Below are 18,343 nucleotides of genomic sequence, written 5' to 3'. Positions count from 1 at the left end.
AATACAAAGTAGCAAAAGAAAACCAAGTGTAAAAGTCCGCCAAGGTTAAACAAACACGTACACAATGCATGCAGCAAACAAGCAGCAAACAAACAATGAATCGGCACCGGATGATCGTGCCAGGTGTCCTTTTAAGTGTCATTGATTATAACGACCAGCACCTGCGAGGCTGCCGGCAGGGCTGACGTCGCTACCCGTTGGTCGCCAATCTGATCGGGACGACCAGCACCTGTGCAGGTGCAGGCGGGGCCGACAGCGCCCCCCGTTGGTCGCCAACCAGATCATGACATCTAGACTTGGAATTAATTCAACATGTTGACATTGATTATAATGGGAAGTTATGATTCAGTTTTCAAACAAATTGGTTTTCAAACTGATTTCTCGGACGGATTATGGTCGAAACCCAAGGTACCACTGTATGATGTAAAAAGCTGAATTTGTAGCAATTTGTTTCAAGAAATGCTGTGTGCACAATTCACCACCGTGTTCCAAGAGCTAACAGCTGTGGAGTGTTTGGGCAGAGTGACTTCTTCCAAAAGCTGCCTCATGAACACAAACCATACTACTGGATGGAAGCAAACATGGAAGATAAAGCCGAAGTGAAAACATTCTTGGCTATCAAGGCAAAAAAGGACAGCTGTAGTAAGGTTAAGAGATGTTCGTTACCCAGATGACAGAGCAGATGTTTGGAGGAAAAAAATCATTAACATCCATGTGAAGGTGATTTCTATACTTGCAGCCAGTTCAGTGGATGTTTAAAGGACAACCGACACCGACGTTGTGTCCATAATTTGTAAAATTACTTCAAATGACTTCTACTGAGCGTATTTTACAATGATTTCACGGCATAAAGCTATATTTTATGTTTTAAGACCCGCGCTGAATATTCAGGAAATCTTGTTTTCAAATTGATGACGATGCCTGACGTGACGTCACGTCTGGAACTTTGTTTGGTCTGAAAACTTTGTGCTGATCCGTGTTGATGGCGAAATTAGAAGGAAAACATAAATAACATGATGGTGAATCTTGTGTGTTACACCAAGACTTCTATTTGATACTAGTTGACACACATTCCCAGCAGATAAATCAGCCTATTTCCAACGGAGCTTGGGCGCCATCTTGTGCATTTTCTGGGACGCTACATTGGAGTCCTGACGGCTTGAATTGATACGGGAGGACTTCTTTAATCGATTGCAAACATTGATGCTTTCCTCTTCAAAACTATTTGAATCATATTCATAACTGGGTGAGTAACAAGAAAGCATCTCCTCCAAATCTGAAGCCATTGTTTGGATTCTAGAGCAAGGCAAGACATCCTGGCGTGACGTCATGAACAAGGGGGCGGGACCCTCTGAACTCGCCATCCCGAGGTCATTTTGAAGTAGTTTTGGGACACTGTAACTAATTTTTATTGTTGTTTTGCATTTGACAAAAATATCAGCCTGCATGTTTTGGGTATTTTAGATGCTATAAAACGTTTTTCCGATGTCAGTTAGGAAACAGGGCGGCCCGGTAGTCGAGTGGTTAGCACACCGGCTTCACAGTGCAGAGGTCGCCGGTTCGCGTCCCGGTCCGGCCTCCCTGTGTGGAGTTTGCATGTTCTCCCCGGACCTGCGTGGGTTTTCTCCGGGTCCTCCGGTTTCCTCCCACACTCCAAAAACATGCATGGCAGGCAGATTGACCACTCCAAATTGTCCCTAGGTGTGAGTGTCAGAGTGACTGTTGTACGTCTTTGTGTGCCCTGCGATTGGCTGGCAACCAATTCAGGGTGTCCCCCGCCTCGTGCCCGAAGACAGCTGAGATAGGCTCCAGCAACCCCCGCGACCCTAATGAGGAATAAGCGGTACGGAAAATGAGATGAGAGATGAGATGAGTTAGGAAACAAAAAAATTGTGTCGGTTGTCCTTTAAAGTACATGACGGAAGCAAACAAATGCCTTAATATTGAGAATGCATGCACACCCACACCCACACTTTCATTCAAGTAGAGGACACAACACACCATTCTTCTAGCCCATTGCAACAACATTATTCTAATAGAATGACATGTGGAGCCAAGTTGATTACATTTCTTTATCAATTAAACTGAGATTGAGGGGGAATTCCAGTCAAGCATCCGCAAGGTCCCCATGACAGCATCTGTCCCTCGATTCAAGCTCACTGCGGATTACTATGGGGATTACTCTATGCTCTCTCAGCATTAAATATGAGATGGCACACATCTCAGTGGCTTTAGGGCGAAAGAATTAGCATCGGCTCAATGTTTCCCTTCGGAACCTCAGAGAGGGGCCAACAATCGATTGACAGATTCGAAGTAGTAAAGATTCATGAAGATAGAAGATCTTCATGCTCATCATTGCATACTGAAATGCCAGAAGCAACATATGAGACGTAGCATACATGAACATAGAGTTTTGCCACAAAAATGCCGCTTAACAGACTTACCATATTTTCCGGAGTGTAAGGTGCCCAATGAACGGTGTATTTTAAAATGTTTTCCATATATAAGGCGCACCTGACTATATGGTGCACCTTCAATGAATGAAAAGGGTTTTCCAAATATAAGGCATGCGGTGAGGTTCATGGCTGGTGAGGCACTGACGTCATCACAGTCAGATTTACAAACATATGAACTCCACAGAGTAGCTTATTCACCATTTGATTGGCAACAGTTCACATGTTTTGTTTAAAATGTCGTGTCAACATTATTATCGTGTTACCTTTACTTATAAATGAAGTCCAAGTCTCTCTGTCTCAATGGAGATCACTGCCAGTGAAGAAAGTCGTCCTTGATCAGTCCTGTTCCGACTGTATGTTTTCAGTCTTTTGTGCTGAGATTGACCGCTCCACTGATGCTGTAGTAGCTGGAACAGTGAGCACGAGCTGGAGCAACTTTGTCGGTTCAGGAATAGTTTCAATGATATCCTTCTTGGCCAAAAAGCTGAGAAGCTGCCCAGGAGATTTACATTCATCCCTCACCGTTTGTGAGCTATACAGTTCGGTGTTGGTCTTCCTTTAATTATTATCTCATGCGTCGATTGAAAGTCCAGTTTAGAAAATTCTTTCAATTTAGATATGTAATCCTCCATTCTGAAAATAAGGCCAAGCAACACGAAAAAATGACTGGATGGTTGCACTTAACTTGCTAACAGTTAGCAAGTTAAGTGCAACCATCCAGTCATTGATAGCACGCTACAGTAAACAGTTAGCAGCTAACTGTTTACTGTAGCGTGCTATCACTAGTTCTATTATTCTGCAGCCGAGGAGTAGCAAGAAAAATCTATAATCACCAGCGCCCCCTGTCATGAGGCAGGAGAACTGTGTGCCTCACCTATGCACACAGTTTTGATTAAAAAATAAAATAAAATAAACATTGTAGTACAGTGTTTATAATGTACAGTGACTGTACATTATGTACACCAGCTTCTTCTATACACCAGCTAAACCAGGGATGCTCACACTTTTTCAACACGGAAGCTACTTTTGAAAAATGACCAAGTCAAAGTGATCTACCCATTATATTTATGAAGAAATATATTGACGATTCTTGCAACTTATGTTGATGTATAACCGCATATGTAGCACAATATAATTTTTGCCATGACCTGAGTTCACGCAGATAACTGGCAGACGAGACAAACGCCCTTGGAAAATGTCATCGTGGAAAAAAAAAGTCCCACTCCCATTCCATATGAAAGTGATACTTTTTTTTCTTCTGGCTCCCCCACTCGTTTTTATACCCTGTCTTACTTTTAAGAGGATAAAACTGAACGAAAATTAGGATGTAACTAACGACTAGCTTGTTAACTTTGCGTTGTTTGAGCACGCACAGTGTACCTAATAATGAGATGTCATATGATTGGTTGTCCGGTGTGCCAATCAAGCAAAGTAATGGCTGATTGGCTAACGTCGAGGTTTTTATGCCCAAAACAACTCAACTTTATTTGTATAGCGTCAGTTCATGACAAATGTCACGCGATCTACCAATAGTACCTTGGAGATTGATAGGTCGATCGCGATCAACGTATTGAGCACCTCTGCCATATGTTTTAGCAAGGGCTTAAAATCTGAGGTAATTCGCTGACTAGCTTGTAAATTTTGCTGCGTTTAGCGCCGTTGTTTACGCATGCACGGCGACCTAAAGGTAAACATTCAGTTGTCATCTGAATGGTTGCCCTGTATGTCAATCAAGTGACGGGACGTTTGATAGGCTGACAAATGTTTTTTTTACTGTCACGCTGCGATCGACCAGTACTACCTCCGCGATCGACCAGTATATCGCGATCGACGTAATGAGCACCCCTGAGCTAAACGGTAGAAATTTAGTTCATATACTAAAAGCATTTGAACATTTTAATAGCGATATGCAGAGGGTCAGCAATGCGGTCTCACTGCAGAGCAAGCCAGCACAGTTCAGCAGTGATTGCGCAATCCATGGTGAGGCTCAGCCGGCTGCTGCCTCACCGCTCGTCTCCACTTAGTATTTAAATGGTAAATGTCAAAATTCAGAGATTTTGAAAACAAATGTTGAAGTTAAATGGAAAAGAATGTTAATCGATGAGAAGGTTTCTTCAGCCGTCATCTGTACAAAAGTGAAGGTTTCGGACGTTTCGCCTCCTATCCAAGAAGCTTCGTCAGCGAACTAAAGTCTGACTGGTCGTATCGGCCCCATTTATATATCCCTAATGTCCAGACATGGTGGCGCCGGACACAGCTATGATAGGTCCCTACTCTCAGGTTGGGGGGGCAGAGGACCCCTCCCTGTGGCCCCACTGATTGTTCCTACATTCCTGACTAACGACTGGCCTATTACCCCCACTCCCACCGGTATCACCTCATCAGCATAACGACCCTCATCAGCATTACGAAAGTTGCCTAACCTGTTTTGCCTAAGCAGGCTATTGTATGAACGATCCAAATTGAACCTCACCCCACCAGACCGGTTTAATGAAGGATTTTGTTGTTTTATAAGAATCGCTTCTTTTACCCCCCTTTCAAACCATCTATGTTCTTTCGCTAAGATTTTAACCTCATTGTCATCAAATGAGTGGTTGCTAGCTTTTAGGTGCAAATGTACTGCCGATTGAAGTCCACTTATATTATCCCTGCGATGTTGATAAAGTCTTTTTTTGAGAATTTGTTGAGTCTCCCCAATGTACTGCTCTTTACAATTTTCATTCTTACAATGTATGGAATAAACTACATTACTTTGTTTTTCATTTGGTAGCCTATCTTTTGGATGCACTAATTTTTGCCTTAACGTGTTTATCGGTTTGAAATAAGTAGGAATTTTATGTTGCCAAAGGACTCTTTGTAATTTTTCAGAAACTCCTGCAATGTACGGTACTGCTACTCCTCTCCTTTTTGTATCTTGAGAATTATTGGTTTCATTCCCTATTCTTTCTTTCTGACATTTGTTGAATGACCACTGAGGGTACCCACAGTTAGTGAGTGCTCTCCTGATATGTTTAGACTCCTTTTCTCTACCTTCAGTGCTAGTTGGTATTAGTTTAGCCCTATGCTGGAGGGTTCTGATAAATCCTAGTTTATGTTGTAAAGGGTGGTTAGAGTCAAAAAGTAAGTATTGGTCAGTGTGCGTAGCCTTCCTAAAGACTTCTGTTTTTAGCGCTCTGTCCTCTTTTATAATTACTTTACAATCCAAGAAGGCTAGTTGGTTCTCTTGAATGTCCTCACGAGTAAATTTAATGTTGAAGTCTACAGAGTTGAGGTGATCTGTGAAGGATTGAATTTCTTGTTTCTTAATTATGACAAAAGTATCGTCCACATATCTAAACCAGTGTCTAGGTTTTGTCCCTGGGAAGGATGTGAGGGCCTGTTTCTCCATCTCTTCCATGTAAAGATTAGCCACTATGGGTGAAACTGGTGAGCCCATAGCACAACCATGAATTTGTTTATAAATTTTTTCCCGAAATTGAAAATACGTAGTATTAAGGCAGATTTCTAATAATTGGCAGATGTGATCCGGTTTAAGTTTGGTTCTTTCATGCAGAGAAACATCTGCCAGCAGCCTCGTCCTCACCACTGAGACTGCTGCTGGGGTTGGGACAGATGTAAAGAGAGAAGTCACATCGTATGATGCCAAAGTTTCCTCAGGTTCCAATATGAAGTCTTTGATCCTCTCTACAAACCCTGTGGTGTTCTCTACGTGATATTCTGTGTTACCAAAAGAATGTTAAAGTACAAATCACTAAATAAATATAACTGCTTAATGTATTTTGTCATTTGATATTTCCATGATGACAGGCGAGGCATAGCCTCACCTGCCTCCCCTGACTGCACATAACTGGCAAATTGCCAAACAAACGTTGGTTTGGCAATCAGAAGCCTGTTTTGTGCTTTGGACTATACCATGACTGAAATGTCGCTTGTAGCGATTTGCTTTATTGAATAAAACAAACGTTTGATTTGAAAAAAAATGTTTTGTTTTTCTTTCTTGAAGAAGTTGTCGGCCACCTGGGCTGAGAAGTTTTGAAAGTTGTACGCCCGATGTAAAAGTTGTATAACCCGGCCTTCAGGCAGTCGTTATTTCAAACACTGCTTATACACCGGAAAATACGGTAATTGTAGTATAGCGACCATTTATCACATCAAAGTGGTAAAAAAGCATACACATTAAATGATCTCTGAGACATATGTTACACACACACACACACACACACACACACACACACACACACACACACACACACACACACACACACACACACACACACACACACACACACACACACACACACACACACACACACAGCAGGCAAAGAATTAAAACTGTTATTCTCCCAAAATGGCAGATAGAGAAGAACTGTGCCTCTTTATTTGTGGGTATCCAGTTACACACCATCACAGCAGCATTTAAAATAAGTGTCATGAATATTAACCTCTCGTTACTTAACTTTTTTTTTTACACACTATGTCCATATTCTTTCGGCCAGATGGACCATTCTATAAATAAGGAATTTTCATCATATTTTACTCTATACCACGGGTGTAAAACTCATTTCACATTGTGGGCCACATATGGCCTCGGTAGATGTCAAGTGGGCCGGACCATTAAAATGATCCCATACATGCTATAAATAACCAAATCTCATTCCTTAAATACCGAAACTTGTTGAAAACACACTAGCACAAATGTTTCCCAGGCATCTCTGTAAAAAAATATGACATGGTTCATTTTTAATTGAACATTCTACACTCATCTACTTTTCTCTGTTTGAATAATGATATTTTGACTAATGAGGGTGTTGAACCCGCGGTTAAGTTTCTTCTACGTTGATCGAAACAGTACCACTATGCCCTCTAGTGGACAATCCTTGAATTGCACCTGATTAAAAATATCAATTCCATGTCTGTTCTCCTCGGGCTCGCGTGGGTTTTCTCCGGGTCCTCCGGTTTCCTCCCACGCTCCAAACACATGCATGGCAGGCAGATTGACCACTCCAAATTGTCCCTAGGTGTGAGTGTGAGAGTGTTGTATGTCTTTCTGTGCCCTGCGATTGGCTGGCAACCAATTCAGGGTGTCCCCCGCCTCGTGCCCGAAGACAGCTGAGATAGGCTCCAGCAACCCCCGCGACCCTAATGAGGAATAAGCCGTACGGAAAATGAGATGAGATGAAAATTCCATGTCGTTTTTGCAGTTTTTCCATTTTTAAATTATTCTGCGGGCCTGATCAAACCTCCTTGGGAGCCGGCCCAAGGAGGCCCATGAGCCGTATGTTTGACACCCCTGCTCTATATCATATGTTCTGCGTTATAAAGCGCTTTGGAATATAAGGTGCATTATCAATGAGTGAACTATTTTAAAAATAGTTTTCATATATTGGACAAATTGCATTTCAAGGCACATGGAATAGAAACTGCAATAGTGGTGGCAGCTGTGTAATGCATCCATCCACCAGATGGAGCTACGCTAAAGTGAATACAATATAATTCAGCTTTATTTACATAGACTATTGACTGCAACAATACATTCTGTTCTGAATAGTGAAAGCCATTTGCAATACCCCCAATGTAAAAATACTGTAATTGCTCATTGGCCCCATTAAACTGAAGGTAAATATTTGTGACTGCAGCTGTCATTGTGTTTTGGGAAGAGTAAGGACTCTATAACATTCTAACTGAAATAAACAGTTGCAAGTGATAACATATTTTTCTTGCAATGCACTGTATAAAGATAACAGGGGTGCCTCGAAAAATGCTTGCTCAGTCTTTAATTTGGACTCACTAAATACAGTAAAGTCTCGTTATATCGATATTCAAGGGAGTCCAAAAAAATATCGATATAACCGGGACTATCGATATATCCGACCCTGTTTGCATGTAATTTTCTCAGTGCGTGCATAGAAATAGTATCGATATAACCGGGACTATCGATATATCCGATATCGATATAATGAGACTTTACTGTATGTTGAAAACCCTGGCCAGCGTTTTTCAGGGGTTTGTTTTTAAGAACCAAAGCCAAGGTACAAATTTTAAATTGGAAACATCTCTACAAATATATAAATGCTGAAGGACCCCGTATCAATTTACTCACATCAGTAGTTGGTGCAAAATCTGACCTTCAGATGACTTTGTTTGTATGAATGTCAACAGGAAAATTTGCAGGCTTGATTTTACCTTCTGCAATCTGCCAATTTTCTTCACCACCCACATACTAAGGAAACACTGTGAGATGAATTCAGAGAAATGAAATCAATGGATAGGGCAGGTTGTCACAATCTAAGCAGGTGCTCAATCTTCTATTGGGCATAACTGACTAAAATGCACTCGCGAAAACATTCTGCAATAGAAATGTCAAAAAAAAAATCAAGTAGACGTCTCATAGATTTTTAAGGTACTGAACGGATGCATCAAGCAGCTCCGCAGTCCTATCAAAAGGCCAGTTTTGCCCCAGAGCACAGAAAGTTTGCTTTCAGAATCAGAATCAGAATACCTTTATTCGTCCCGCAATGGGGAAATTTGCAGTCCACAGCAGCAATTGAAGTAATTGAAGTAATTTAACTATTACATCACAGTCTTGTACAGACAAACCAAATAAGGAATCACCATAAGATGCTTGCGTACTATCAAGTGTTTCTGACAATAACAAGTTTTATATTGAATTCCACTTGTTTACAAAACCTCTAACACTGTTGACAATTTGTCCATGAAAAATGCTGAATGTAAAAAGTGCTTTCGGAACCTCTTTTTCTCTAATGGCAGAAGTATACTAACAGTAGATGTGCCAATACAGCTAAATACCGGGGATAGATTTCTCTTTGATTTATTACAATGGGAAAGGAGCCAGAACCTGCTGGATTTAAAAACTCAGACTTTACTGTTCTTGGGTAATTGGGAACTATTGACCCATTTCTCTCTCATCGCTCTATTGCAAATTGAAAAACAAAGAGGCAATTTTTACTACGTTTGGAATTGTGCATTTCTAAAGTGACACATATTCAGTAGGCCGCTTTAACAATCGTTAAGTTTGATTAAAACTGACTGACGAGATCTGAATGTCTCCATGTGTTTGTGCTTTTTCCTCAAATGGAGATGTTTTGCCAGAGTGTTTGTACAAATTTGATGTGTAAAATGTATTTGACAATCCAACAAAATGTTCAGTTTTGTGTAAAACTTTTTTTCTGTTGAGGTGATTGACAGTGCAATTGACTTTGATACAACTGTTTAAGCCATGTTTACCTTCCTTGCATGCCACCATAGGAATTTCACTGAAAATAATACTTACAAATTCACAGCCGCATGTACATAATATAATAGTTGAATAGAATATAGTTGAATCGTCAAGTTGAACCAACATGATCACAACAATGACTGCACCCGTCCTCCACTTCAGAAAACGACTAATGTCAGCACAACCTGCTCTTCGATGCTCACATGCTGTAACCCGATGATGACAGCCGAGACGTGTCTGGCATCGGTGCGGGTCAGACCCTTTTCCAGGTCCAAGAGATCAAGGAATAATGTGATTGGCTCATTTTTGGAGAGTCAATCATCGTAAATAAAATATTTCAGATTTACCTGAATTAATAAAGTTACATCATGGAAATAACTATCGTATTTTCGGTACTAAAAGGTGGACTGGAAGGCTAGTTAGTAGCCCATATCGGCCTTTGTTCCCCACCGTACAACATCCACAATAGCCCACAACTAGAAAATCTAAAGTGTCAATACTGTCAACAGGTTGCTGAAGAGGACAGAGTCAGAAAACAAAGTGGAAAATAAATTGCATGTTGTCAAATTTTCAAGACATTTTAGGCCATTTCAAGCAAAGCAGGCATCCTCATCACATAGCAAAGCAGAAGTTTGCCTTCATGTCAGAAAACGTGTTACTTGAACGAGCTGTGAACTAGTTTTATGGCTATTTTAATTGCATTCAACTGAAGCATCCACACGTGTCGCTTAGAGGACAACGGACAAGTCTCCGGACAAGTTGTGTCCATAATTTGTAAAATGGCTTCAGATGACTTCTACTGAGCATATTTTACAAGGATTCCACACCATATAGCTATATTTTACGTTTTAAGACTCGTGCTGAATGTTCCGGAAGTCTTGTTTCTGAGTTGGTGACGAGTCCGTACGTGACATCACTGAAGGAATGCCGCTGACCGAAAAAAAAGGACACATTGTAGCTGTCCTTCCATCACGTCAATGCTTGTTTGGTCCGAAAACCTTGTGTTGCACCAGAAAGAGCCAGAATAGGGGGTCCAAGCTCCATGTAAGGAATTTATCAGCCTGTGGAAGCGGGCTTATTCATTCTTCACAGGAGCTCAGTGGCCATTTTCTGCCTCTTTTTGGACATTTCCCCCCAATGTTGCCTCAAAATGGCACGGAATAAATTATTTAATCGATTGCAAACATGTATGCTTTCCTCTTCAGAACTATTTGAATCATATTCATAACTGGATGTGAAGCCATTTTTTTGATTCTCCAGCAACTCAAGACGTCTTGGTGTGACGTCACGAACTGGGGGCGGGACTTTCTGAAAATGCCCAATTCGCAGCTCAATTTTTTTGCAGATTTTGGACACTTTAAGTCATTTTTATTGGTGTTTTGCATTTGAATAAAATATCATACCGCGTGTTTTGGGTATTTTAGATGCTATAAAACGTTTTTCTGATGTCAGTTAGGAAACAAAAAAGGACAACCGACGTCACTTTTTTGCTGCGAATTGGGCATTTTCAGAAAGTCCCGCCCCCATTTCGTGACGTCACGACAAGACATCTTGCATTGCTGGAGAATCAAAACAATGGCTTCAGATTCGGAAGAGGAAAGCATACATGTTTGCAATCGATTAAATAATTTATTCCGTGCCATTTTGAGGCAACAAAGAGGCACAAAATGGCCACCGAGCTGTTGCGAGGAATGAATCCGCCCGTTTCCACAGGCTGATAAATTCCTTCCATGGAGCTTGGACGCCCTCTTCTGGCGCAACACGAGGTTTTCAGACCAAATAAGTACAGCAAAATACATTGATGTGATGGAAGGACTGCTACAATGTGTCTTTTTTTCGGTCAGGGGTGTTCCTTTAGTGACGTCACGTACGGACTCGTCACCAACTCAAAATCAAGACTTCCTGAATATTCAGCGCGAGTCTTAAAACATAAAATAAAGCTATATGCGGTGGAATCTTATTAAAATATGCTCACTAGAAGTCATTTGAAGCCATTTTACAAATTATGCACACAACTTGTCCGGAGACGTCGGTTGTCCTTTAAGGATTGCTGCAGAGAGCCACATTGCAGGAATAGCACACATAAATGGTGCTACTTGTCAAATAATCAATAACCATTCTCTGACTGTAAAGAAAATGATACAACACATTTCAAAATGAATCATGAATTAAACTGAGGTAAACCTTTTCACCCATTCCTAAACAATCACTGTTGAAATAATCCAGTCACAATGAACAGATACAATTGTGTAAATAGCTTTGTTTTCAATTTAAAGATGCGGTGTGGTGCTCTGAGTTGCACCAAGTGTTAAAAGTGATGAAACACTGGGCTTATCAAGTGAGTGACTTTAAGCTTGACTGCCTGACAGCCTGCCACTTGGAGGAGCTCAAATTCATGTCGAAGTCAATGTGGGAGAGCAAATTCATGGTGACACAACCCTCTTCCATCCCCTGCATGCAAACTCGTCCTCCCGGGCCCATCTTATTTTCACAAAAGAGAAAGAAACAAAAGTGAACAGTGGCAATCGGATGACACTCGGGTCCGTATTGTCTGCACAATGTGCCCTGATGCTGCAGTTTTTTTCTTTGCTGATCACTTTTATCATGCACTTTGCATTGATGCTGTGCATGCGTGTGTATATGTTTCAAGGTCACCAACACACAGTTGTAATTGTATCCAGCTTCAAAGTGTAGATAATGATTAAAAAAGTTAAACCAGGGGTTTCTATGGAGAATGCATCGACTGTGTCGCCTGAGATAAAAATGAATCATAATACATAGAAAACCCAAGCAGTAGGGGAATTTATTGCTCAAGACTTGCCAAAGATGGACAAAAGTAGTATGAAGAGCCCACAAACTACATACATTTGACAATAATGCATGAAACACCTGGACATTTGCATTGTGTTCTACAGATTTTCTGAAAATGGATTCAAGATGTGTGAATCATTTGGATGGAAACCTGACTAGAGCCAGCAAGTGAAATAATTTATGTATATCCAAGTCTTCGAGCCGAGCAAACTGAACATGAAGCTCTTCAAATTCCTGTAATGCTGCAGGCTGGCATAAACCTGAGAAATATTTGTCATTTATTTACGACAAGTGGCATGTTGAAGTGCAAGAAAATCATATCACGTACACTCAGAAACCAGAAGGAAAACAGACTTGATAACTTGATTCAAACTCTTACATGGACATGGAAGTTGCACTGAATAAATAAAATCCACTCATAAAGACAACAGCCACGCTTTGTCCATGCCTGCCATGAACTTGCACAATCTTCCGATGTGTGATCATTAACTTTTGACAGGGCACTTGGTTACAGATAGGGAGAGAAGTTGTTACAAATTCACGTGCAGGAAGTATGGTACGTTTTGAAGAAGAGGGTGATGTGTTTATTATTTTACTTTAACTGTTTTATTTAGCAGATTCAGCTGTTGTGAAAGTGCCCTATAATGTTACTTCCGGGTTGAGTGAACGCTGGCTTGTGTGGCTGCTGCTGCTCACCCACAGAAAAAATATCCTGTGACTGTAACGTGTCCTTGAGAGTTTTGAAAGGCGCTTATAAATGAAATGTATTTATTATTATTATTATTATTATTATTATTATTATTATTATTATTATTATTATTATTATTATTATTATTATTATTATTATTACAGCTGTGTGTTTTGCTTTCAACATTTAGCTTGTAGTCGACGTGCACATTCCACCATGATGTCCCTGATCCACTGGTGGAAAGACGCTTTGATCCTCTCCTCTTTCATCTAGAACTGCTTCATGTAACAAAGAGGGTACAGAAAGTGCTTAAGAAGGAATGACTGTATGCGTCTTTGTGTTGTCATATTGTCTTTGTGTTGTCATATTATTTGTTATTTCATTTTTTTGTTCTTTTGACTTAATTAACACAAATCCAATCCAAATCAAATCCAATTATTATTATATTATTATTATTATTATTATTATTATTATTATAACTTCAAATATATCTATACATCCATATTTCTGTCTCTCTCTCTGTCTCTCTGTCTCTCTTCCTCTCTGTCTCCACCCCTCTCTCGTCTCTCTATCTCTCTCTCTCTCTCTCTCTCTCTCTCTCTCTCTCTCTCTCTCTCTCTCTTACCCTCTCTCCCCCTCCTTCCCGTAGTGTTTTTTGTTTCATTTTCCCTATCAAGCAAGCATTTTCAGTTTCATATATCAAATATTCTTTTTTATTACAGTTACATATGTCAAATATCATTTTTATACTTGCATTTTTGCAGTTAAACATTTCTGTCTTCTGCCATTTCTACATGCATAGAATACTTTGTTTTTATTTTTTCACCCGCCCCTTTCAATTTTGCTGCTGTAGATTCATGGTAAAATCAGAGCATTGTCATCAACTGGTGAGTATAGTTTTGCTTTTTTTGATTGTTGCTGTGCTGATGACCATTTTGTGTTTGGGAGCCTTTTACTGAGCGAGTTGCTTGTTCTGTAGCCACAAAGGGACATAAAGTCTTCTTGTGCCGGTCCCAAGCCCGGATAAATACAGAGGGTTGTGTCAGGAAGGGCATCCGACGTAAAAGCTTGGCCAAAACAAACTCTGAAGATGGAGGTTACTGATTCGCTGTGGCGACCGACCCCTTGAAGGGAAAAGCCGAAAGGAAAAGAAGAGAGATTGAAAATTCCCCATTGTGGGACTATTAAAGGCTTTCTGATTCTGATTGATGTTGTCTTTTGTTGTATACTTTCCTTTGATCTCTTTGATAGATGTCTTTGATCTCTTTGATCTCTTAAAATCCAATTGACATACTGTATATCAGTCATTTATCTTGATGTGCATTTTCTATGTTCAGTCAGGAATGAAGCCCTCCTAAAACTATTTTGTGTTTGGTCAAGTCTTTTCACCGACCTGGTCGGCCACCCACCCAACCAACAAAACCACCCCTTCTCCAACACACACGCACACACACGCGCGCACACACACACACACACACACGCGCACGCACACACGCAAACACACACGCACACACACACACACACACACATATTTGTACAGTACATAAATACACAAGGCCAATTTATCCATGCATATGTGGCAAGAAGCATTTGGTAGCTTTGGTGCTCAGACCATATACAATATAATAAATACTGATTTATAAAGCCCACGGCACAATGCTTCCAACCTGACTTGCCCCAGCCCAATGCAAATAAATAAATAAAAATATAATTTGGCCACTCACCCCCATTCATTGGGTGATTTAATGTGAGAGCTCCTTGAAAGATGAACTGTGTGGCCTATGTTGTGTATATACGTATATCCCATAGAATATGTTGAGGTACATCTTTTTTTTATTCATAAAAAGATCAAATGTCAGTCAAGGAACACAAAGGTGGTTACAAAAATAAGGTCGTAGGCGATCAGAAAGAGGAACGCGTGAATATGTTGAAAGGCGAAGCTTGCTGGACTGAGGAGAAAGTCCACATAGTTGACTGATATCGTCTTAATTTGCCATTGGATATCTTCAATGTTCATTTCTACATCTCATTATAATCACAACACTGTTTATCGTTCACCCCTAACAGAGACAAGGTTGTGCCACTCACTTGATGAAGCATCGTGCACCCTCAAACGTGTATCCTTCTTCCCATCCAATGGGTAGATCTGTGAGGGAAAGCCACACCGGTTTGAGATAAACTTCCTATGACTGATCAAAAAGTATGTTTTGTTAAAGAATAAAAAAGATAAACAGACTGTAGAACAAAACATATGAGCTAAAATTATGTAATGTGCATCTGTTGCAACAATGTCTTGAATAATAGGTTCTTGTCATTTGCAATCATGCGAGTCACATTTGGGGATTTAAAAAAAATAAAGAAATAAACAGTATCAAAAGTTTCCAAATATTTTCAAATACAATTTTATTGCAAATCATCCCTTAAGGAAAGTGGTTCTCCTTTTTTCCAAATATATAATATTATATAGAACATACAATAATATCAATTAAAAAATACAGAGGTCATCATCATGATCAACATTAAAATACAGTATCATATAAGGCATAAGAACTCAATAATAGGATGGGGCCTTTATTATTGAAAATGCATCAAATATTATTGTTAGTTGTTCTCACTCTATGCACAGTGGAAACTAGCACCATGAAAATTAACACTCGTCTTAAATTTATTATCAGAAAATGCTAAATTTAAATAATGATCAAAGAAAACAAATATCAAATATCAAATATCAAATGTAAACTATTTTGCTCATTGTTTTAGAGTTGTTTCGTTTAAATTTCTATAGATTCTCAGAGTTCAAGGCAACAGAATTGTATTTATAAATTAAATGTATTATTAGTATTATTATTAATTATTATTATTATTATTATTATTATTATTATTATTATTATTATTATTATTATTATTATTATTTAAAGGACAACCGACGTCTCCGGACAAGTTGTGTCCGTAATTTGTAAAATGGCTTCAAATGACTTCTACTGAGCGTATTTTACAAAGATTCCACCGCATATAGCTAGCTATAGTTTACGTTTTAAGACTTGCGCTGAATATTCAGGAAGTCTTGTTTTTGAGTTGGTGACGAGTCCGTACATGACGTCATTAAAGGACCGCCCTTTACCGTAAAAAAAGACGCATTGTAGTGGTCCTTCCATCACATCAATGTATTTTGCTGTACTTGTTTGGTCTGGGGACCTCGTGTTGTACCCAAAAGCCGCCAGAAGAGGGCGTCCAAGCGCCATATAAGGAATTTATCAGCCTGTGTAAACGGAGGTGGCCACAGGATGTCGCCATTTTGTGCCTCTTTTTTTTGGGTGAGAGATTTTCCCCCATTGTTGCCTCAAAATGGCACAAATAAATTATTTAATCGATTGCAAACATGTATGCTTTCCTCTTCAGAACTATTTGAATCATATTCATAACTGGATGTGTAACAAGAAAGCATATTCTCCGAATCTGAAGCCATTGTTTTGATTCACTAGCAATGCAAGACGTATTGGCGTGACGAACTGGGGGCGGGACTTTCTGAAAATGCCCAAGTCGCAGCTCAATTTTTTGCAGATTTTGGACACTTTAAGTCATTTTTATTGGTGTTTTGCATTTGACTAAAAATATAATGTGTATTGGGTATTTTAGATGCTATAAAACGTTTTTCTGGTGTCAGTTAAGAAACGTGATGTCGGTTGTCCTTTAAAGGCTAATCCAAACCAATTATTACAGTTGACTCACCTGATTTACAAACTACAAATTCATACGGGGAGACGGTTGACCCCTTCATGCACCAATATTGATAACCTGTGATCTGATAACATGAGAAGCTGGCAGCGACAGTAACCACTGTCCCTTGTTTTTATCGTTGGTTGTCCTTTAAAAGTTAGTACAGTCCAGCTGAACTGAATTTAAATGCACTGCACCAGATTAAAACAACGCTTGTCACAGCAGTGCACAGAGAGGAACATTTTCAAACATGTTACGTTGCCTAATGAGATATCAAAGCAATCTGCAAATGAATCAACAACAGACAGCAAATGAATCACGGCAATAGTGTATCAACAATACATTTACGAGCAGGTGCTTTAGGAGCACACCTGCCAGTTAACTGAGCAAGGTCATACGTCTTTTATCCGTATTCAAATTTTAAATGTAATGAAGTGGATGGCCATTACAAAAGAAGTGGTTAGACATCAGGGATGAAGTGTCACGACCCAGTGAAAGGTGGCCAAGTGGGATCGCCCACTTTGTCACAGCCCATTAAACAGACACGCAGCGCACCGTCGCTGCCGCTGTCGGCAAGAAGCAGCCATGGCGACGCTTCGAGAGACCGGCGGAGCAAAGTAACTGACGCCTCACCTGGAGTTTTCCTGTGTCCGGTGAAGACCGCCTCGCCGCTCAGGGGATGAAGCCAGGTTGTACTTTTGGCTTCTTCGCTGAGATGACGGAGCGAGACGCATGACGTTAGCCTCCCGCCATCATTTCTTCAACGGCATCCGCTAAATATCGTCAATACACACACTTACTTGACGAAGAAGACACGTCCGTCACGAGTAAGCCCATAACTCCAGGAAGAAGGCAGAGCAGAAACCCACTCAGGATGGAGGTCCGCCGCCATGTCTGCCAATGAGAAGAGGTGCGCGCGCGCAGGCAAACGGGCAAAGCAGCGCATACACGGAAACCTTGGCAACGGTGGATGGCAGCCGCCAGGTACGCTTCACGAGTTGCCAGCTCTCGGACGTAACATGTTTGAAAGTTGTCCTGGATCACTTTCGCAATTCCGGTCCACTCTGCGGGGTGTTATTGTTGTCATTGCTCAGCCAGCTCAGTGCGTGATCGACCAAAGGGGCAGGGCCAGATGATCCAACCGTGACGCCCAGGGACGCCATTGATCCTACGCTGATGGGCCCCCTTAGAAGTCACAGTCAGAACTGTCAAATGGTCAACACAAGGGTCACAAATCGCACTTGTGATGGCTCGTTTCAAGTGTGAATACGGTTGTCTTATCAAGTTTTCAAAGTGGAAAAATTTGTGGTTACTATGCCCTTCGGTATGCATTCGGTTTGAGACCAAGGGGTGGCACAGTCGGGCCCCGCCTGCAGCTGCACAGGTCTTGGCGTTTTAACCAGTGGCAGTTAACTCATTCACTGCGACAGATGT

At 40.6% G+C, this 18,343-nt stretch overlaps 1 protein-coding gene across 16 annotated transcripts in view; it reads right to left on the bottom strand.

Annotated features, from left to right (window-relative positions):
• The window catches only part of LOC148897964 (pleckstrin homology domain-containing family A member 5-like), an 89,359-nt gene extending 71,349 nt beyond the window's left edge, over positions 1-18,010 (bottom strand). For all 16 annotated transcript variants that reach the window (XM_088996608.1, XM_088996606.1, XM_088996609.1 and 13 more), the window contains exons 1-3: positions 17,710-18,010; positions 17,543-17,619; positions 15,281-15,338 (exon numbers count right to left, since the gene is read on the bottom strand). In XM_088996608.1, the coding sequence (XP_088852734.1) occupies positions 15,281-15,338; positions 17,543-17,619; positions 17,710-17,855 (281 nt within the window). In that variant the 5' untranslated portion in view covers positions 17,856-18,010. The remainder of the gene's footprint in view (positions 1-15,280; positions 15,339-17,542; positions 17,620-17,709) is intronic.
• Between the last annotated feature and the right edge of the window lie 333 nt (positions 18,011-18,343).

The sequence above is a fragment of the Hippocampus bargibanti genome, linkage group LG05 (assembly GCF_051943395.1).
Source record: "Hippocampus bargibanti isolate YZ-2025 linkage group LG05, ASM5194339v1, whole genome shotgun sequence".
Lineage (NCBI taxonomy): Eukaryota > Metazoa > Chordata > Actinopteri > Syngnathiformes > Syngnathidae > Hippocampus > Hippocampus bargibanti.
Note: the sequence above shows the minus strand (reverse complement) of the source record. Positions and strands in the feature narration are given on the sequence as shown.